Here is a 21,513-nt window from a genome sequence, read left to right on the forward strand (position 1 = left end):
AACAAAAGCAGCCCAGAATCAAGAATTTCCAAAAAGAATTTCAAAACTCCTTGAGTGGCCCCCGTGCATACCCCTTCTCTCGTAACGGTGCTTCTCGCTTAGGCGGCTGCCGCATTCTCATGTGCGGCGCTTCAGACGCTTATTGCGTTACGCCCTCCAGGTATAAAAGGGCACGGAAATCCCCTTTGTTTTTTCTCAACAATGCTTATCGCTTTAGAAACAAAGGGCTCCGCCTTCAAGCCGCTGCTCAACAAACCGCCCATCACGTGGCGCTTGAAGAAGTTCAAGGAGCACCACCAGGGCAGAAGACCGTCCAGGACCGAGTCCGAGACCACTTTGGTGGATGCCAGGGCCCCAAGGTTCCTGAAACAAAGGAGGTTTTGAAGGAGGAGACTGTGGATTCCCGGGCGAGTGATCTTTTCAAGTTTGTCTAAGAGATTGACCGGTTGGAATTGATTGAAGCTCGATGCAAATTCAATGACAATTCAGTATATTAAAAGGATTATCTCGAGAAATGGTTATCGATTTCAAAAAATCATAGCTGACGACGCTGGGGTGGCCAGATCGGGATATGTGCCTGAATGAGACTGTGCCTGAATGAGACTGCTCGGTTTGGCCTAAGTGGGCCGATTTAGGAGCCCAACAGGTTCAACACACATTGTTCTACACATTGCAAAGCAAGTTCATCGGAAAGCTTTCATTTGAAGCCTTCAAAATCAGGAGCTTTCAGTTTTCCTGGATTGGCTCTGTCCCTGTTGATTCTCACAAATGGCTGCAAATGGGAACATGATATGCACTGAGCTTACCAAACCTCCCAAACATCCCATCCCATAATCGCATATATTCACGAATCTAAGATTCTCGGCTTCGAAATCTCGCCATACTCCCCGCTGGTTCGGGTTTTGGCGCACTAGCATAGTCTCTCAAATCAGGCCACCCTCTCAATGCACGAAAATGATCCAACTTCAACTAAGCCAATAAATTCAACCAGGAGTCAAGTAGATCTCAAGTATAAACGATTAGTCGGTCTACAAATACCTCAAATATACATGCAATAATATAAGTCTAGGTCGGCGGCTCTATGGCGATCCCAGCGACCCTTCTGAGTACTCCAACTCCTTCTCTGGGTTGGGGTCCCATGCTAATTGTGGAGCGGCCAACTCATCCCGTCTGGCGCCTTCCCACTCTCTCCATCTCTTCATGACAATGCTCGACGAGTCAAACACACCTTCTCCGTTGTGGCCACCCTTACCTGCTCCTGCTGCCTCGCCGGCCACGGTTCTTGTGTTACCCCAACTGAAGTCATCGAACTTCCAGTACGCGTAAGTAGGGAACACAAAGTTCCAGATGGGCAAGGCGATAAGGTAGATGAAGAAGTACACCACATAACTCCACGAAGACACGGTGATGACAATCAACAATCCGGTAAACCGAAAATAACACCCAAAAGAATCAAGGACATGATAGGTGTAGGCGACGACACAATGGCAAAGATAATCACGTAAATGGTGATGGCAATGGCACAAGGCAACACCAACGTACCGACCAACTCAATGAAAATGACAAACTGCATCGAGAAACAGAAAGTACCACACAAATCATTCACTAAAACCAATTCAAACAAGTTATGCACCGTCGAGTTAATCCAACGACGACGCTGCGACAACAAAACCATGAACTTGTCTGGCACAATAGTCTTACAGGCGGCCTTGGGAACGAAAATCTGGTGTCTCTTGGGGAAAGTCTTCAACATCAAACTCGAGAGGAAACGATCCTCACCCAACAACAACAAGTTCTTCTTGTGCAAGGTGTCGGTAACATTGTCCGAGTATCTTTCCACGATATCTGGGTTCGCCAAAATTGGCACCCAGTAACCATTGTCACCCTTAGGCGACTTGATTCTGTACATGGAGAAACAACCGGGCAAACAAGTGACACCACCGAAAACAGATTCAAAGGCCTTGGCCTGGTGATGCGAAATGTAGTACTCGAAAACCTGAATGGCAGTGACCCAACTGTCTCTTTTGTTGGCGATCTTCGTCTCACCACACAAACCCATGATGGCTGGGTCCTTGATCATTTCAGCACACATATGGGTCAAACAGTCAGGGTAAACCTTGGTATCGGCATCCACCATCAATGTCATTTCGTAAAATTCAGCCATGAGTCCAGTCACACGCCAGATAGATTCAAGCAAAGCATATTCCAATTGGGTCATTCTCTCGTCAAACATCACCTTCTGCAAGAAAGACATCATGATGATCTGAGAATCACGCTTACCTCTGTTACCTGGTTTAGCAGTACCAGCCTCATCGGGAGTACCAGTCTTGACAACCGTGATGATTGGCACTCTTTGCTGCTTCTCTGGTGGCACAGTAGAGTCGTCATACTTGTAGAAACCAGCGTAAACCTTGGCCATATTATGACGCTTCGTACCTTGAGCAACAGCAACATAAGAGTATGCCTGGACATCCTCAGGTGGAATAGCAAAGTCTGTCATCAAGCCCAAGGCAATGTCAGGAGTAGTGATGTCGGAACCTGAACCCTTAATCATACCGTCACAGACCATCAAAATCAACTTGTGTGAGTTAGGGTAATCAGTGGTGGCCACAGAGTCCAAGGTGGTACGCAAACCCTCCTCATCTTCGGAGTAACAAGTAACCAATGTAATAAGGTGGGCCAATGGGTAGCCAAATGGCTGGTATTCAACTGGTGGCTGAGGAACGACGTCAGGGTGGATAATTTCAGGACTCAATCCGTTGATAGGATCGTTTTGAACCAGGAATGGATCAAGCATCGAAGCTGGGCGTGAGAGCAAATCCATGGAAGAGGCTCTGGAGTGAGAAAACACCATCGAACGGCTTTGATGCTCTCTGCCAAGTTGCTTCTTGTTGCGACCGAGTAAAGCGGCTTGTGTAGACATAGTGGTGTACTTGAAAGTCTTGGAAAGCTTCTTGTCACCATCTTCGTAGTATTTGCCAATGTCGGCTGCTGGAATCAACTTCTGAGCATGGGAGTTCTTGATGAACACACTCTGTCTGTTGGTCTTCTGTGTCTGGTAGTCAGCTCTGGCTTTAGCAGGAACGGTGGTGAGAGGTGCAGCAGCTGTTGGGTTGTCGACCCAGTCCTCGATTTCTCTTTCTCTTTCGTACGTTGACTTATTGTCAGAATCGGAAGCACCTTGTCTCAGAGCGATCCACCAGCGGAAGTAACAAGCCATGAGGAACTTGACGATCACCACAGACAAAATAAATACAAGCGAGACATACAAGACAATCTTCGAGCAAATGCACCCGACAGTCTCGGAGTCAATGACACCGACCTTGATGATTTCGCTCAAACAACGGGCAGCCTGACGCTGTTCTCCACTGGACAACACCATGGAAATATCGTGACCCTTGAAGAGAGAGTCGTCACGTAACTCATTGAAAAGTTTGGGATAAGTGACATCGTCTGTGGAGATCCAGTTGATCAAATCCAAGTCCAAGACATCTCCAGAAAAAACGACCAAGTTTCTCGAGCTGTTACGGATGTCATCCCACGTAAAGTAGACATCACCGTTGACTTCCATATTGTAATAGACGTCTCTGGCATCCAGCGACGTGTGACAAGCCCAGCCATCGTAGTAAACATCAGTATTATTGACCTCACTAGATCCATCCTGAGCAAAAAGACGACAAGGCATGTACCAGGCGAGCTCATCACCTTCGTGTGGAATCGAACAGTTGTCTCTCGGACGAATCAAACCCTTACAGTTACCGTTGACGTTCTGAAACAAGAAGGAGCCATCCATACCGCCGGCATTGATTGGCGGATACAAAATGTTAGAACCAGCAGGAATTCCCGCTGCTTTGGGGTGTTGCGAGGACGTCAAGTCGTAAGAACGACCGTTTATGATCAAGTATCCGTTGGAAACCTCATTGCTTCTTGTTTTGATGGTGGAGTTGGTGCAGACCGTTCTGGTGAACCCGAAGGTGATGTAGGCCACGAAAGCGCCGATGTATAAAATGCACGAAATAAGACCGATCTTCTCTCTCCACGCGTACTGTCTATCCTTGGTTTTGAGACCGAAGAGCTTGAGAATTGGTGCTGGGGCCCAGAATGTGATGAGGTAACAGTAGATCTTCCAGAACGAAAGGTCATTGTTCTTTGGAACGACCGCCGCCCGCTGGGCTAGTTGGCTCCTTGGCTTCTGCTTCTTGGGCAGCACCTCGTCGTTCAAACCAATGATTTCTCTTCCAGCTTTGGGTGAATCGTCCATATCCATGAGCGGAATCCCCTCATCTTCCTCTGCAACCTGTGGGTACTGAAAACTGGGTCTTCCGGATCTCTCGTGGCTTGCTGTGGGATCCAAACCCGTCAGCGAAGGCTGAATACGAAGGTGGCTCTGCTGCTGGTTGGCAACTTGTGTGTAGTGGTATCTGGGGTTATTCTCGTCCATTCTTTGACGGTCTCTTCTGACAAGCGACCGCTTTTTCTGTAGATCACCCAGCTCGGGGTCGAACTCGGTGTAATGCAGCGACGAGCTTTTCTTCATGCTGAAAATGTTGTCTCCTTTCTTCTTTTTGATCTGAAGCGAGTGAATTCAGGGACTTGTCTTTTCAAGTCAAAAACGGAAAACGACAGTCGAAGGTTTCAAAAGCAGGATTTTCAATCCAAGGCTTGAAATGCCGAGATTTCGTGCTTTTTGTTCAAACCTGAGGCCCTTCTATGTTGCCTCTCCTCGTTGAAACTCCTAGGCAGTGGATTACTCCGAAATTCCAGGATTTTTTTAATTCGACACGAGCCGTGGTTTGAAAATGACACGTGACTTTCAGTTTCTTGCCTTTCCAGCTGTTTTGCGGTTGCTGGTGGTAGGTCTATATAAATACGTGGTGTGGTTTCGATGTGTTTTCCTTTTCGTGAAAATGAGGTGCTGCAATTACCTAAAAATATGTGCCGCCTTCCCGATTCGACTAATTTCGCGCCTGGGCAATAACGGTCCGAGACGCCCCGTGGGCGAGGAAACTCTGATTTTTTGATGGTGGCGAGTTTCAAAATTCATTTTTTGGCTGCTTCTTGCTGGGCAATTTTGATTTCCCTGAAAGGTTCTTGGTCCTTAAGTAGACGTGTTTGGCTTTTCTTTATCTGCAGGATGGAAGACGTCTGGACTTTTGCAACCATTCTGCGCTGCAAAGCCTCTTAATCTTGTAAACAAACAGGCTGCGCTTTGCAACAAGATGAACCTTAAAGAAAATTTTTACAAAGCTTATAAATAGCCTTTTTCTCGCCGGAGTCTTGCATCACTTGACTTTTCTCAAATTCCTGATTCCTCAATTTCTTGGTTTTGTCCCTATTCTGCATGAGACCGCAAGAGAATTCTCTCCACTCTTGCTCCCATGCCTTCGATGTTTGAAACAAAAGGCACCAACTTCGAAAGAAGTATGCTGATGCCGCCCATTCTCTCTTTTCTGGCCATCTGAACTTTTTTCAATCCATCAAGCACAACCTTGAGTTCCTCTTCAAGAATTCTCGCCATGGGCTTTTTGTTCAAAAGACGTTGTTCTGCAATGACACGACGAAGCGTGAAGGATGCACGGGCCAAGGCAAACTTAAAAGCAACAGCCAGGCTGCGGTCGTTATTCAGAGCGAAATTGAACAAATCCACAAGACAGCGAAGTCTGATGTCTCTGTTTTTGTACGGAACAAGCTGTGCCGTGGTTCCGAAACAGTCATTGAACGCAAAGTTGGCCAACGACGATATCGTGTGTTCCAAGCTGCCTTCACAAAGCTCTCGTTCAACATTGTTCATTTCGTAAAGATACGAGTGGCTGTAGATCCGGCCAATCGTCTGCTGCAATGCCTCTTCTTGCTTGATATTACCCAGAAACAAGACAGGCAAAACGATCTCCTCAAGAGTATCGATTTGTCTGAAAGTTTCCTTCTCTTCTTCAGGCTTCACGTCCTCGAAACAAACGGTGAGCGCATCCACCAAAAGGTGCCATACCTCGTTTCTGTTCTTCACTTCACTCAAGTTCTCATTCAAGAGCCTTTGAGCAAGGTGTGTAATGAGCTCGTTACACTTGACCCACTGTGGCTTTTCGTTGCCCTGGCAGCCTTGAGCTTTGTAGCTCACGGCCTCAATCAACGATGATACGAGTTTCTCGAAACCTTGTTCTGGAAGAAGCACATTGAGATTTCCCAAGCCGTGGATCTTCTCCGTCATCAACTCTAGCGAAGCTTCACTGATAGCAGTAAATGTGGGGATTTTGAGTCTGCCCTCGAATTTGCTCTTGAGCTTTCTTTCAATCCGAGTTCTCGTCTGGTATGGATAGCAGAGGATAATGCAAAGGTGTTGGATAATGACAGAATTGAACTCGTCCTTCAGTTCATTCTTGCAAAGCAACTTGAGGTTTTCGATCACGGCCTTTTGAATGTCCGTGAGCTTCTCAGAATCGTTCAGACTCGATTTGAGAACAGGGTATCTCGCACACTGATTCAAAAGACTCAACACCTTGCTCAAGTCTGCCAATGAAAGCCTGTGTTCAACAACCGGATAAACTGAAGTAAAGGATCTGTTGAACACCGCAAGCGAATCCTGGTATTCTGGATTCACGAAGTCGTATTCCACGGGAACATTCACCCAGAAGTCGAACACAGAATTGACAACCTCGCTAGGAACATCCTTCACTTTGGGCAAGGGCAAGATAAGGTCCTGGAAAGACTGGAAGATCTTGAGGTTAAGGTCTTTCCAATTTAAGGCGAGGAGATTGTTGAAGTAGTTCAATATTTGCAGCCAGAACTGGAGCTTCACAGCCAAAGTAGCTTTGTCGGTAAAATCAATCATGTACTTGTTGAGCACCGCAACGAGACCCGACAACACAAGATTGAAGGTACTGATTATGTCATTGTGTGGCGAAGTTGACTTCTCCTTCCATCTAGATACGTCAATGACACCAGGAAGCACAACGTCGTACATCATTTGCCAGGAAGGCAAGTATCTTCCGTGAGCGTCCAAAATCTGGAACAAAGTCTGGATAGCCCCCTCTCTTACCTGAGTTCTTGAGTCTGACGATAAGTCCGACAACCTGGCAAGAAGGTATACATTCAAGCCCTGGTTGAATGCAATAGTGTCGGTGGAGCACTTTTCCAATGCAAGCTCGAGTTTCTTGATAGTATCCGCTTCCTCGACGGAGATATCGGAACTTGTTGCAGATGCGCCATCCATATGAGAGCGTATGGCATCACTGATAGACCAGAAGTAGCTGACAGAGGAAAACGAGATATTGAGGTCGTGCTCTTGGGAGCAAAAATTGACAAGTGTGTCGATGAGCGTTTTCAAGTGCTCCTCGGGAAGGGAGTTTAAGAACTCATCCAAGATCAACTTCAAAGTGTCGAATGAAGTTGCGATCAAAAGTCTGGTCTTTTCGTCAAGCTTCTTGTCTTGGACATTTGAACCAGCATGCTTGTGGAACACAGATCTCAAAATAGTAAAGACTAGACCCCAGCAATTCTGGAATCGATCATCAAACTCGTCAATGAGACTCCTGAGAGTGGTGAGTACGGTCAAATGCATCTCGGTCTCACAATTGGACACGAGCAATTCTTCTGAGTCTGGAAGCCCAAAAAGCTTGTCAATGAATGTTATGAAGGCTTTAAGGGACATTGCAGCCAAGCCATCAGTATCGTTCGAATTATGGAATCCCTCCTTGGTGACGCTGACTACCACGTCATTCATGCAAGTGACATAGAAGTTCCTTCTGTGGTGTGGAATGGATCTGTCCGTGGCCAAATCGGTGAAGTAGTTGATGAGATGGTCCCAAACGGGCTGGTTTTCAAGCAATAACGATGGGCTGTTGGTAACAAGAAGAACCAACAGGCGTATAAAGAAGCTTCGGTTAAAAGGACAAGTCTGAATGGTCTTTATGGTGGCCAGATCCTCGTTGTACAACAGTGTCAAGACCTTCACGAGCTCCTCAAAAGACTGAGGCTGATAAGCACTAATGCTTTCCAACAACTTTGCTCTTGCGTTGCGAATTATTGTGAAGTCTTGTGAACTGACCTGAGGCTCGGCAAACTTCTTGAGCTCTTTGTTATTGGCAAAGCCACTGTATTCATCAGCTCCACTTAGGAAGTAGTCCACCCACTGAAAAGTGATCCACATAATTCTCCAAGAGTCCTGCAATGTGAGGCCGAGGGAAATTGCCAAGTTACTCAAAGCCCTGTAGCAGATTATTTGACGGGAGGTGAACACTCTGGATCCGAAGGCGAGCAGCTCGTCATCGGAGATACTCTTCTTGGAGCTACTCTCAAATTGACTAGCCTGGGAATTTTGAGGAGATGCTGGAGCCTGAATTGTAGAGCTGATGGTGTCAACAATAGATTCACCCAAGGCAAGCAAGTTGGAGTTATTGTGTTTCCGTGGTTCCAAAGGAGCTGGTCCCTTGATCACACAGTCAGAAAGAAGCACAAGCAAATCGTCCCGCAACAGCGTCATGCCCAAAAGCCCCACAGCGTGAGTATACCTCTGAACTGCCCTGACTACGTTATGAAAGTACTCATTGTCCGTGGCACAATGAAGGTACTTCTTGAGTAGCTTGAACACCTCTGGGGATATTGTCTCGTTGAAGCTGGTGATGAAGTCCACATTGGCCTCGATATCATTTGTGTTGGAGTTGGCTGAAATGCGAGAAACGAATTCAGATACACCATCTGCCACGCTTATGAGGATTTTGAACACCAAATGAGCAGGGTAGAGCGGGGGCACCGATGCTGGAGGGTCGGTTTTGTCCAAATGGTCGAGGAGGGAAACCTTCAATGCGGCATTCTGTTTGCTAAGACGGGAAGTGTTTTTCTCAGCGTTAGGGATGGTTTCCTCCGCAAAGAACTGAGGCAAGCTCGACTCGAGATAGTGGTTGAGCACGCTAAAAAGCTCGCGTATTACGTTTTTCTTCTTTTCATCTCTATCGTAGGTTTCATAGATGACACGAACCACGTCGAAGTTGTTAAAGAGAGTCTTGTACATTTCCAAAACCAAGACCTTCACCCAGAAAGGCAAGCTGGTTGTTGGCTGTACGTTTTCAGCAGATACAGCAGTGACAGACAGCGAACGGGAGGATGAGTCTTCTGCATCGAGTAGTAGGTGGTTGGTTGAGGAAAGCACGATTTCTGTCTCCATACCCAAAAGATCAGCCTGGGTGGCCACAAGCAAGTGAATTATTCTCAAGGCTCTTACGATGGTGGGAAAGTTGTGGGTGGTTGACGTGACCAATTTGAGTAACGCAGGAAACGTTTTGACACGGCACAAGGCGATAAGCTCCTCGTGGTCTCGAAACGTAGCCTTGTTGAGCGAAAGCACGTTTTCAATGATCTCAAGCACAACCACACGGCGGATGTGGATATCGGGGTCGAAGTACTCCACCTCGTCATTTGCTACCAAGGCGCTGAGGTCGTTGAATACCTTGTAACACTCGGACTCCAAGCTGTCCAAGTGGAACACATGTGGTTTTTCCGAGCCCGCTGAGGCCAATTCCACCGCTTGGAGCTGGTCACCTTTAGTGTGTTTCCCCAACTTATCGTATAATCCCGAAAACACCTGTTGCATTGTAGCTGAGGCAGTATTCGATAAAGCAGGACTACCTGAGCCCATAAGCAGACACAAGACCGCCACAAGCAACAAGAAGCTCTTGCCGTGAATCTCGTAGTTCTGCATGAGCGCCGGAATCGTCTGGAGTATCTTCAACTGGGAATCAAGCGGCAGCAGGTGGACATCGTTCTTGTAGAAGCTTTGAAGAAGATCGTCGGCAAAATCAGCCGGAAGCGCCGAAGCAGCAATGAGTTTCGGCAAAACGGAAAGAGCCTGTGTTTGAGGCTTCAGCCCGCCCGCCACGGCCATCATAAACGGTACACATAGCGTGTGCTGGAGCTGTACGTTGTCGTTTATTCTCGACTTTGGATCGACCTTTTTGGCAGCATTGAGCGCTGTTTCTGTGGCCGTACGCACGTCGGCGTGTTTTCGCTTGCACTCAGCGAGCAAAGCCTCCAAATCGTGCTTCAATTGGTCCACTGTCGTCATGATCGGGTAGTAGGTTGGAGTTTCGAGAAGTTGGTGATGTCACGTGGACGAGGTGGGCAGTTACCCAAGGAGGGGAAGTCCTGGAGCCGGGGTTGACAATTGCATCTTTTTTTGTTTTTTTGCTTTTTGAATCTCGAGATTTTGAGCCTTTGATGGAATTTGTTTATTGAGGTTGGGTGTGAGTTGCTTGGTGTGTAGTGAATATGGTTTCTTGGGCACCTATAGGGGAAGCTATGAGTGAAGGGGCCAATTTGTGTTGGGTCCTTATTGAAATGTCATTTATTGTAGATTCGTTATAAGAGCTGAAATTGTTCGCTTCGGAATGCTTGAAAAGGTTTTGGTGTTTCGATGAAAAAGCATAAGTGCATTTCGCAGCCAATACACTGTATCGCCTAGTCGTCTGTCTGAGGGAATTCCACAATTTAGTCGATAAATAAAATCAAAGCGTTTTCGATTACTGAATTTTTACTTACCCCCGCTTCATGTCAATGCCGCTTCTTACCTAACGGTTGTGAACCTTGCCGTTCTTTATTGTGTAAGAAAGGTACATGTCAAAAGCCTATAGTTGCGTCTATCGTGTCTACAATATTTCCGCCTATACCCGCAAACTGCCAAATACCAATATCAAAACATAAATTCACATAAACTCATATACACTGGCCGCCGGGGCTAGTTCACATACACAGTAGGATCCAGACCAAACCAGGTGAACACCTGGTGAGAATCAGGCTTGTCCAAAGCCTTGACAATATCCTCGTCCAACAGGACACTTCCGCTCTCGGGCAAAACCTCCAAATTCTGCTTGATCCGCTCCACCTTGGCCGTTTTCGCCAACACAATGAAACCCTGGAGGAAAGACCATTTCAACAAGATCTCCACCTTGTTGATCTTGTGCTTCTCTGCCAATTGAAGAAGCTCGGGATCGTCCAAGTTCTCACCCTGAGTGAGTGGAGAGTACGCCTCAGCGGCAATATCGTGCTTCACCAAAAAGTCTCTAATCTTGTGGTGAGGCAACCATGGGTGCAACTCCAATTGGTTCACCACAGGCTTGACCTTGAAGCCGTCCCAGGCGAAAAGCTCCTCGAGGTGCTTGACGCCAAAGTTGGAAACACCAATTGACCTGATTTCAAGCGATCCGTTCTTGGGATCCTGTTGGAGTTCCTGAAGTGCCTTCCATGTGCCCAAACGCTTCTCCTTGTTGGACTTTGGCGAGTGCACCAAAATCAAATCCACATAGCCAATGTGCTCCTTGACCTTGGAGGCGATCTTGTCCACGGCGGTTTTCGTCTCGTTGTAGCCGTGGTCACTGTTCCAGATCTTCGTGGTGAACCAGATATCCTCTCTTTTCACCTTGCCTTGATTGTCCTTGAGGAATTTCGCCACCCCCTGTGCTGACTCCCTTTCGTTTCCATACAACACAGCAGTGTCAATGTGGCGGTAGCCCTGCTTCAATGCCTCGTAGACCAAGTCCACTGTTTCCTTTGGGGTAAGTGTGTAGACGCCATACCCAGCAATGGGGATTTCCTGGCCGTTGTTGAGTTTCCGCTTTGTGTGGCGGTCCACTTTAAGAGTAGAAGGTGCCATTAAGGGTAATGGTTGCTCCTGGAGCTCTTATATAGTCGATTCCACGTGATAGCCGTCTTTGTTCACACTTGGGTTATCTGAGTAGCCGATTTGCAGCCGGTGCAGGGCTCGCAACGGGTGTGGCTCACAAGGTGGAGGCGACTTGATCTGAGTTGGTTTGGGATTTAGTGATTTTGAAGTGGATTGGTGATATGTTGGGTCGGAGGTGTTTGGGTATTGGGGCTACGGGTTATGGGTACTGGTGTGGCTGAGGTGCTGGAGGTGAGACAGAACAGGGTAGAGATGGAGGTTGGGGAATTGGCGGAAATATCGTTGGCATTGTGCCTTCAACCATAAAAGGTTGTTCAATGTCAGCTGAATGGAATTGCGCTTTGGATCTGGAGGTGTCTATGAGCTGTGGCTCAATGGGATGTCGCACTGAGGTAGGGTCCTGGTTTCAATGCTAGAGGGCCCTGGGGTGGTTGCTTTTTTGTTATTTTTGTTTTATGGCTGCTTGGGACGGTGGGGGGGAGGATAGGAGAAGATTGGCGTTTTCGAATAAGTTCCTGATTTTTGGGTGGCGAATTGTTATTTCTAAGTTAGGTGAGTATCTCATTTTCGATAAGCATTGCATATTTCGCAGCCATTATGGTAACTAAACCTGGATAAGGTGAGTGCTGAAAAACCATATACTGTCAAAGAAGGGCATCATTTTGCATTTTTTATTTCCCATTAGCTGTAAGCTGCATCAAAGATGGAGAGATCTGCCTTCTGGGACGTCAGTTTCCAGAAAGTACCTAAGTACCTTAGTGAGCAGTCTACTGTCTACTGCACCACAAGAACAATGCCAGATTATGACAGCCAAGGCTTCAGATATGCCTAGCTTAAGTTACTGAAGCGAGTCAAATTCATTTTGCACATTTGTAGAAAACAGCTAGGTATCCAGGTAACCTGCCCTGTCCGAAAATGACCATCTTCCACCTTCAAGCCTACATCATTTGAAGAGGTACCTCGCCTAATACCTCATTCAATCAGTTCATTCAATGAAAATAAGCTTGTATATCCGATCGCCTTTGCTTCTGGTTTGCAGCCATTCAGGCCGCCCATACTGCAATGCGCATACAGAGACCCAAGGGTACAATTACTCATTGTCGCCATCGACTTGATATCTTAGACATTAAAGAAATTTGTCTTAGGCAATTCAAACAGTGGATTTTGAACATATCACAAAAATTACGAATCAGCCTAAAGTGACACTTTTGATGGCGGGATCCAGTTTCACTAAGTGCACCTTTGTATTCACTGAATCCCCGGATGCAAAAACCACACATGATACCAGAAAGCTAAAATAGCCGCCGTCAAACCTCCAAACACCACCCGGCTGTTCCATCTCCATGCTTCTCCTTACTACGTCCAATGAAAAGGTACTACTCCACCGGACCTAAACCGTCTAGATCTATCCAACCTCCCACCCGAAGGGTACCATAAGTACAATAGTACCACAATTACTTCTTCTCTTACAATTATTTTTTTATTTCTTTTTCTCTGAACCCCCTCAATTTCATCCCCCATCTCTCAACCACTCCGTTGTAAGCCATCCTCGGACCTTTTCTCGCTTAGCACCGGAACTATGGACCAGGGCAGCTACTCAGAACCGCGGGACCCAATACTTATTATAGGGGGTGTACGGGTTTTTCAAATTGCGGACATCGGTGATGGGCATGTCTGGGTCGCGTCTACATGCAGTACGGCGTTTTTTGGTCCCAAAGCCCAGGGTCGAGCCGTATCTTCCACGAGGTTCCCCGATATCTGCCTAACGTTCGCTTAAACAAAACAGCCCACAAGTGTGTCCAAGAGTCAGCCGCGCGTGCAGGGTGGTATGCACCGATATGGCCGAGGCGCGTTATGCGCGGACTTATCGGCACCACTATATAAGCAGCCAAGCGCCCACGCTACAGAATGTAATTCAACTTTTTAAAAACCACCCTCCAGACCACCATGAGCAAGTTGACTGAGGAAGAAACCATCCCACACAAGACCGATGTTGGCGCCCTTGCCAACAGAATCAACCTGGAGACCAGAGCCCTTCACAACAAAATCGACAAGCTTGTCACCTTGAAGTTCGCTTTGGCCCTTAGAGACTACAAGATCTACAGACAGGGTTTGCAGAGTTTCTACCACGTTTTCGCCACCGTCGAGAGTCAGCTCCACGCCCAGTTGGAGAAGGGCGACGAGTGGAGCGAGATGTTGCAGAAGGTGTGGAAGCCTGTCATTGCCAGAAGCGCTCCAGCTCAGCAGGACTTGTTGTTCTACTACAACGACCGCAAGGAGAAGTTCATGAGCCCCATCATGCCTGCCCAGATCGAGTTTGTCGAGCACATCCGCGAGGTGACGCTGGAGAAGCCATGGATCTTGTTTGCATACTTGCACGTTATGTACTTGGCTCTTTTCGCCGGAGGCAGAGTGATGAGACTGTCGATTCTGAGAGCCACGGGACTTTTCCCACAGAAGGACGGCTTGAAGCACGATGACATTGTCAAGCTCGGCACGAACTTCTTCCAGTTTGACGTTGCCGACGAGAACGCCTTCAGACTTCTCTACAAGAGAGACTACGAGTTGGCCACGCGTAACGACTTGACCGAGGAACAGAAGCTCGACATTATCGAGGAGTCCAAGTACATTTTCCAGCAGAACGCCAAGTGTGTCATTGAGTTGGAGCACCACAACTTGACCCGTATCAAGAAGAAGTGGTCCTACTTCTTTGCCACCAGAGGCTACTACGTGGTGATTGCGCTTTTCGCCATCGCCGCCTTGTTGATTCTTTCCAAGCTTGTTCACTCGCTCTACTAGCTTTTTCATTAATCGGCCCTGCGCCGCTGTACATTAGATCTCATGGGATATCAATACATGGCCGCTGCATGGAGCAGCCGCATTGGTTAACAAATAGGAAAGTGTAGAATTCTGAGATGAGCGTGATGGTGCGGCTATCTAGAAAATCAGTCGGCATTTGGCCATCGGTATGTCCGAGCCCAGCATGAGGCTCAGATCTTGTAACGTTGCACTGGGTTATTTTTAAAGGGAAAGTCGAGCATCTGTATCAATTTGATCAATTTAGAGGAATTTCTATTCAAGCTCTTTACCTACCTTACAACTTTTTCCAACCATGTACATCTATTCCTACCAGCTGGTGGTATTTTTCCCCACACTATTATACACTTGAGATGAGCCTCAGTTATTTTTTCTCTTCTTAGGAGCTGGCTCATCCTCGTCCTCCTCATCTTCATACTCATCAGGAGATTCCTCTTCACTCTCCAGACCAGAAGCCTCTTCATCATCGTCATTTTCCTCAGAATCTTCAGAATCCTCCTCTCCATCAACTTCACTTTCATCAGCATAAAACTCACTGATTTCATTGGTGGCACCATCCTCGTGGTCCTTCTTCCAGGCTTCTATCCATGCTTCAATTCTTGCCTGATTATCCTTGATCTCCTCCTCGTTATTGGACTTCAACTCAATGACAATCTCCTTGTTGTAGGCCAGATTGGCGTCGTTCAAGATGACTTCCATGATTTCACAGTCAATGTTTTCATCAATTTTCTTGTCGCTGTACTCTCTGGCCTTCAAACGGTCATACAATAAGGAGTTATCGGTCCGAAGAACAACCACAAGATCAATCAACCTTTTGGGGAAAATGTCGCAACAGTGCCAGTCCACAATGGCTCCTCCTTCTCTGAGATCGTTTTCCAAGCTGTCTAGAAGTTTGTCTTCATCCACAACTCCGGTATCTCTTTCCTTATCGTAACTTTCAATACAATCTCTCTCCTTGGCAAGCTCACTGATGTTGTAGTGCTTGTAGTCGCTTCCGGAGAGACTTTCGGCGAGACTCTTGGAAAGGCTCGTCTTTCCGCAGCCGGGGTTCCCGTAATGATGATATTAGGGTGGAATCTGGAGGGTTTGGGTGTCATTGATGGTGATGGAGGTTGATTAGAGATTTTATGGCGATGCCGCGCACGTGATACAGATCACGTGCAGAGACGATGCCCTTATACATAGATTGGACCCGATTCCAAATCTATTTCTTCAAGTGTTCATTTATGTTCCGTTTATTAAATCGTGAGTATGCTAATTGTGGTCGCATGGGGCTCAATTGGTGGGCGCAGCCCGATTGATGCTAGACTGAGCCTCAAGCACAGTTAGGGGAAGGGTGGTATTAGGGGGAATGAAGCAAATTGTGAGCAGCGAGCAGCGCTTCAAAAAGCGAATCGTGAAGTCGTAGCGAGGATAGGGGATAGGGGCGCCTGGGGCTGAGGATAGGGTAAGATTGGCTGATGGTGTATCCGCGGTAGGAAGCCTCATCAAGACCAGGCGCAGTAGCCGGGAGTTATTACCACGAGGCGTAGATTAGCGGGTGATACGAAGTCGAGGGCTTGGGAAGATTTGAGGGTGCGTAGCCATGAAGGAGGTTGTAGGGCAGTTGTAATTGGTTTGGCAACGGTGTCCAGGGAAAGGGATACCGACAGATCAATGGGGGTACTAGAAGGCCAATTAAACGTTCGTTTGAATATTATTCTCCCAGCAACCCATTAAAACCAGACGTGTCAACGCAATCATCTCTATCATAACCGAATTGCGTGAACGGCGTTGCCAAGAATCCTCTCATCCACCCGATGACGTCTACCTGGATTTCCGCTTTCCAGCCATCAGCTGGGAGCTAAGCGTAAATGAAGTAATAAGTTAACACTAGGCGATCAGTGCTCCTCTCGCAAATGGGCCTGGTACGGTGGTGGTGGAGGCTCGTATTTGGGAGGAGGTGTATGGACAGTGTGGAGCTCCGTATTCTGTGTCGTCTGGACGGGCCCGGGGTTGTATGTGGCCACGGGCTGTGGTGGGCGGGGTTCTCGAGAAAACGGCCGTGCCTTCTTTCGTGTCAAGAACTTACGGAGTGTTTTCTGGCTCACAAAGGCAAAGGCAACGATTCCCAAGATGATGCAGAGCAGCACGACGATGCCGACGACGGACTCGGCAGTCGCTCGTTTGGCGAGGCGCTCTGGCGGAATGAACATGGGATTTTGAAGGATATGTGATTTTTTAGAAAAAAAGGAGTTGTTGGTGATGGAAGAAATGTGGTAGCCTGGGGTAGGACTACATACGGGGCATATTGCTTGGACCTTGGCGTCACGTGACCGGGAGTCACATGACCGACCTGATTGGCAAGATCGGCTCTTGTATTTGAGGAGGTGGCTATGTATTTAATTTTCTTTTTTAAAATTGTAGATTTGATGATTTTTGGTGTTCTTGAGAAGGGGGCGGGAAGATAGGTGTGGATGCTGTGCGGCGCAGCAAGGCTGAGATATGGACATCGGCTAGAGTAAGTTCCGACATCTATGGTTTTGGGTTTTTGATGGAGCAGTTTCATTGGTTCAGGTTTGGGGTTAATTGGTAGGAGTTTGTAGATTGGAAGTTTGGATCGTAATTGCACGGATTTAAATAGAATTGGGGTTTTTGAGTTTTGCAACGTTGCGATGCATCTAGATAAGGCATTTACGGTGAGGCTTAAAAATTGAGCAGGATTCAAGACCACGGCCGAATCTTAATAAAATGTCTTAGAAACCTCTTTAATGCTCAAAATGCTTAGACGACAGGTTGTAGCACTTTTGCATTGGTACTTCCTTCTCATTGACATCTTAGACGCAAGATAAGCTACAGCCCAGGTTGGGATGGTTTTTATTTTTTTCATGAAGACGTCGATTGAAGGTCGCTTCGGAATTGGTGTCTCGCTCACCTACTCCTCAGATTTTAAAGCTATAAACCGAAATTATAGTAAAAACCTTCTCTCAAGTTACCAGATACCAGAGTGGCTATGAGATAGTACGTTCAGCGATTTGACACATTTTCATTTTGAGAAATGAGGTTATTATCTACGGTTCTATAGAAGAGAACCGGTAGTACAGCATTTATTGCAAATGATGCATTTGTCGTAGTGTCCGTCCAACCTCTTAGTTGAAATTGGACCTTCTCACATTATACCCACCACCATAAGCGTTCTTCTCGATATCAAGCTTTTTTGAGGTTTAGAGAATATATCGAATCTTTAAACTTTATAACAATTCAGGACCTTGCAAGTCCAAGCAGCACGTTTTTTCCACCCAAAGGTCATGGATATTGACCGGTCAGGAAACTCGAAAAACAATTATTTCTGAAGCAAATTGCACTTTCCTGATAAAATCCCTCCTCATTGCATTACTTAAGTAAGAGGGGTCCTTTTCCTTCTTCACCTACTCAACCATGACTCCAGTATACCTTATGGACGACTACAGCGACGAAAGCAAATTCCAGAAATGGGTGGCTGACCAAATCGAAAATGATCATTCAAGCTACAATTCCCACGACACCCACACATACTGGTTGAACGGAAAGCAATGGAAGTTGACCATCATCCACTTGCGTGAGCTTCCTCTAACTGACGACATTTCTTCAATTGAAAAAGCCAGAAAAGCAGAAGGAATCATGGATTTTGGGCAAGGACCCAATTTAGAGGATGGAAAAACCCGGGTCCTCTTTTCTATCATTCGTTCGAGGCAGCTTCTCATGGAACCTTGTCCAGATAAATATGAGAACACTGGTGTGTGGGAAATGAAGTGTCTTCATACAATGGACGAGAGAGTTCCTCTTGAATTTGGCGTAACACAATCAATCGATAAAAAGGGACTTTTACTTGAACAGAATTCTGGAGATAGTGAGCCTGTGTTTCTAAAAGTAGAAGCCCAGTACTACACCCCGAGCCAGTTTAGCTCTACAAGACACTCCAATGTTGTTTCATCTGGTGCTTTGCTATCAAGCTTTCTTGACCTTCAATTGGAACAAACTAATGCTTTTTTTTGTCGCTGCCGAGGAAAAGTTTCACTCACCCATATTCTTATCAAATTGCATGAGACCACGAGGTGTATTGTACCACACAGAGAGGGTTATGGTATTCAGGAGGATACTAGATCGACGACGTTGAAAGACTGCAATTTCACAAATTGTTGTTTGGATCATTCGACATTCACAAGTCAGGGAGCTGCGTTCATCAAGTACATGGCTTTGAACGAATACAACTGCAACCTTCCAAACGTCGGTCCAACGTTTCATTCGCAAAACTGCTCCAGAACATATGCTCTTGAGATTCAATTATCATTTAGCTGCGATTCAGAATATAGCTGCTCCCTGGTTTTTTCCCTGCTTATGGATATTGATGTTGCATTCAAGGACCACAACACCGACTTGAAAGCGCCGGCACAGGTTCAAAAAAGGCTGGAATACTTGTCAGTGCAAGTGTTGAAATTGTCTTCAAACATAATGAATGACGTTGCAGGCATTATGGCAAAGCAGCTTCAAAGTATGGATTCCAGGTGCTTGGGGTATCATACATGCTCCATAGCCAAGGGAGAATATGCTCTTGTCATCACGACAATTTTTCTTCCTGATAAACTCAAAAAGCAAATTTTTGACATAACCTGGCCCAGAGGCAAGCAAGTGGCTTTTTCTGATGACGAGCCTCGTCTAGTGCTCTCAAACGGCAGATGGAAATTCGAGGGACCGATTCATGAAAACATTGACGGGTTGATTCTGTCGCCGTTTTTGGCAGTTTCTAGAGCTAGTAAGCTCGGTTGTGGAATTTGTACTTCGAAGTACTGGCTGACATGTACAAGAGTTCCTGGGGGACGAGCCTTTCCTGGAGAGGATCTCTACAATTTGATCGAGGTCTATGTTCATGGAAACACGAACTTTAATAAAATCTGTTTCAAGAGAATCAGAGTCGATCTTATCCAACACACAACACAAAGGACTGTCGACGGATCCCAGGCTCAAAAGAAGAAGAGCATCAATTTGTGCAAAAAACGCATCAAGTTGTGGAGGAGTTCGCATGGGAAGCTGGATAATACAACGGGTAAATTTTTGAGACTCGACAACGCTTTGCTCAATTGCAGAATTCCAGATGTTCCTCCTTCGTTACTATCTAGTTCTGTCCATATAACCTACAGTGTGAAAATCCATATCCTGTTCTTTGAGTGGAATCCCGAAATGGTCAAAGAATTGACACGTTTTGTGGAACTTCCTATCAACCAAAAGGAGAGATGATGCCAGGCGTATAATTGAACTGTTGGACGGCGTAGAATGATGCTCCCTCAGGATGATACTTGAAAGTAGAATAGAATGCTATCACCAAAAGGCTGTAAAACTATACCGCATGTAGTTTTTTTTTTTTGTTTGTTTTGCAGTTTCATTTGCAGCCATTAAATAGAGTAAAATTTACTATTTTCTTCAGTTTCCCAAAGCACTCGTCTGACGAGGTATCATAGACATGTTCATGAAGCATTTCACCATTACTTTCTTAGAGCAGCACGACCTAACATTTGAGACCGGTTCAAAATACATTCAGCTTCAAAAGGCATTTTACGAGGTTATTAAAATATGGACCTCGAGTAACTGGCAATAATAGTAAAGCGCTGACCTTTGCCGAAGCGGCACATTATTATTTTTTGGCAACCAGTCATAAATTGCCCTCTCAACTCCTGATATCTCACGATTTCACAGAATGAGTCTCATCTACCACCTTGGCGAACCCCAAGACAGCTTCCACGATTTTGTTTCTCTGCAAATAAAAAAAGATCCTTCAAACTACGTATCTCACGATTCTCATACGTTATGGGTGAAAGGCAAGCAGTGGAAAGCCACCATTGTTCGTTTTGAAAAGCTACCCAAATCCAAAGGGAAGGACATTTCTGCTATTGAAAAAGCTAGAAAAGTCGAAGGAATACTGGATTTTGGACAATGTCCAAACTTGAATGATGGAAGGATTCGCCTTTTGTCGTCTATCATTCGACCAAGGCAGGCTCTAGTGATGCCTAATATTGATTTGAATTTAGAGTGTGAATGGGAAATGCAGTGTTTTCATTCCATGGATGACAGGGTTCCTCTTGAGTTCGGTGTGACACACGGAGTCGAAAAAAGACAGTATGAGTTCGAAAAGATTTCCAGTAATGATCGGACCGTGAATCTAAAGGTGATTGCACGCTACAAAACCAGAAAGTTCGAGAATTCTGGACTCCTCAATGTAGTGTCACCAGGTGCTAAATTATCGAAGTTTTTTTCTTTTCAAATGGATCAAACAAGTCCTTTCTTGTGTCGCTGTCGAGGAGAGGTGTCGTTAAACCATATTATCGTCAATTTGAAGGAAATCACAAGATGCATAGTGCCACGGTCAAAAGGATTTGACGTCCAGGAGGACACTCTAACAACCACTTTGAGAGATACAAAAAATAACGGTGTTCTTGATGTTTCGAAATTCAAATTGGAAAATGCTGTTTTCACCCGTCTGTTGCCTAAACATATGTACAACTGTAAACTCCCAAATATCGGGCCCACTTTTCATTCGGAGAACTGCTCCCGAACCTACGCTCTCGAGGTGAAAATGATATTTGAATGTGATTCAAAGAAAAGTTGTCGTTCAGAATACTCCACGCTTATGGATATCGACGTCGCAATCGACGACGATAATTCGGATCTATGCCCCCAAAACAGGTTGTAAAAAGCCAGGAGTTTTTGTCATTTCAAATGGCAAAATTATCGCCTTCAATATTGAGTGAAGTTGAGAGTTTAATGGCAAGGTGGCTTCATCAAGTGCATTCCAACAGCTTGGGCCATCATGCAAGTGCCACAACAATGGGGATTCTGTTGTCGTCTTTACTACCGTTTTTCTCCCAGGAGATTACATAAAAGAAAAGTCTTTTTCCGGTTGGCGTCCTGGAGTGAAAAAAAACGACGCTGCTCAGCAGCTCCGTCTATTTCCCTCGGAAGAAGGTTGGAAATTGGAGGGAGGGCTACTTGTGAAAGAACTTTCCTTCAATCAGCGT

The 21,513-nt window shown here is 46.1% G+C and overlaps 5 protein-coding genes across 5 annotated transcripts; 2 read left to right on the top strand and 3 right to left on the bottom strand. All coding sequences in view use genetic code 12, as the record gives it.

Annotated features, from left to right (window-relative positions):
* Positions 1 to 1,079: 1,079 nt before the first annotated feature.
* Positions 1,080 to 10,054, bottom strand: CXQ87_001193 (uncharacterized protein; the record flags this gene model as incomplete). Its single annotated transcript, XM_025479740.1, has 3 exons — positions 1,080 to 1,389; positions 1,461 to 4,570; positions 5,369 to 10,054. The coding sequence occupies 3 exons, from the start codon at positions 10,052 to 10,054 to the stop codon at positions 1,080 to 1,082; spliced, it is 8,106 nt and encodes a 2,701-aa protein (XP_025339213.1).
* Positions 10,055 to 10,723: 669 nt separating this feature from the next.
* Positions 10,724 to 11,638, bottom strand: CXQ87_001194 (aldo/keto reductase family protein; the record flags this gene model as incomplete). The annotated part of the gene is made up of 1 exon (XM_025479741.1): positions 10,724 to 11,638. The coding sequence occupies one exon, from the start codon at positions 11,636 to 11,638 to the stop codon at positions 10,724 to 10,726; it is 915 nt and encodes a 304-aa protein (XP_025339214.1).
* A 1,977-nt stretch (positions 11,639 to 13,615) lies between these two features.
* HMX1 (Hmx1p) lies at positions 13,616 to 14,467 on the top strand (the record flags this gene model as incomplete). Its single annotated transcript, XM_025479742.1, has 1 exon — positions 13,616 to 14,467. The coding sequence occupies one exon, from the start codon at positions 13,616 to 13,618 to the stop codon at positions 14,465 to 14,467; it is 852 nt and encodes a 283-aa protein (XP_025339215.1).
* Positions 14,468 to 14,845: 378 nt separating this feature from the next.
* On the bottom strand, positions 14,846 to 16,680 carry HBR1 (nucleoside-triphosphatase; the record flags this gene model as incomplete). Its single annotated transcript, XM_025479743.1, has 2 exons — positions 14,846 to 15,512; positions 16,397 to 16,680. The coding sequence occupies 2 exons, from the start codon at positions 16,678 to 16,680 to the stop codon at positions 14,846 to 14,848; spliced, it is 951 nt and encodes a 316-aa protein (XP_025339216.1).
* Positions 16,681 to 17,902: 1,222 nt separating this feature from the next.
* CXQ87_001197 (arrestin C-terminal domain-containing protein) lies at positions 17,903 to 19,738 on the top strand (the record flags this gene model as incomplete). Its single annotated transcript, XM_025479744.1, has 1 exon — positions 17,903 to 19,738. One exon carries the CDS (start codon positions 17,903 to 17,905, stop codon positions 19,736 to 19,738), a length of 1,836 nt encoding a protein of 611 aa, XP_025339217.1.
* Positions 19,739 to 21,513: the final 1,775 nt, after the last annotated feature.

The sequence above is a fragment of the Candidozyma duobushaemuli genome (genome assembly GCF_002926085.2).
Source record: "Candidozyma duobushaemuli strain B09383 chromosome Unknown A_B09383, whole genome shotgun sequence".
Lineage (NCBI taxonomy): Eukaryota > Fungi > Ascomycota > Pichiomycetes > Serinales > Metschnikowiaceae > Candidozyma > Candidozyma duobushaemuli.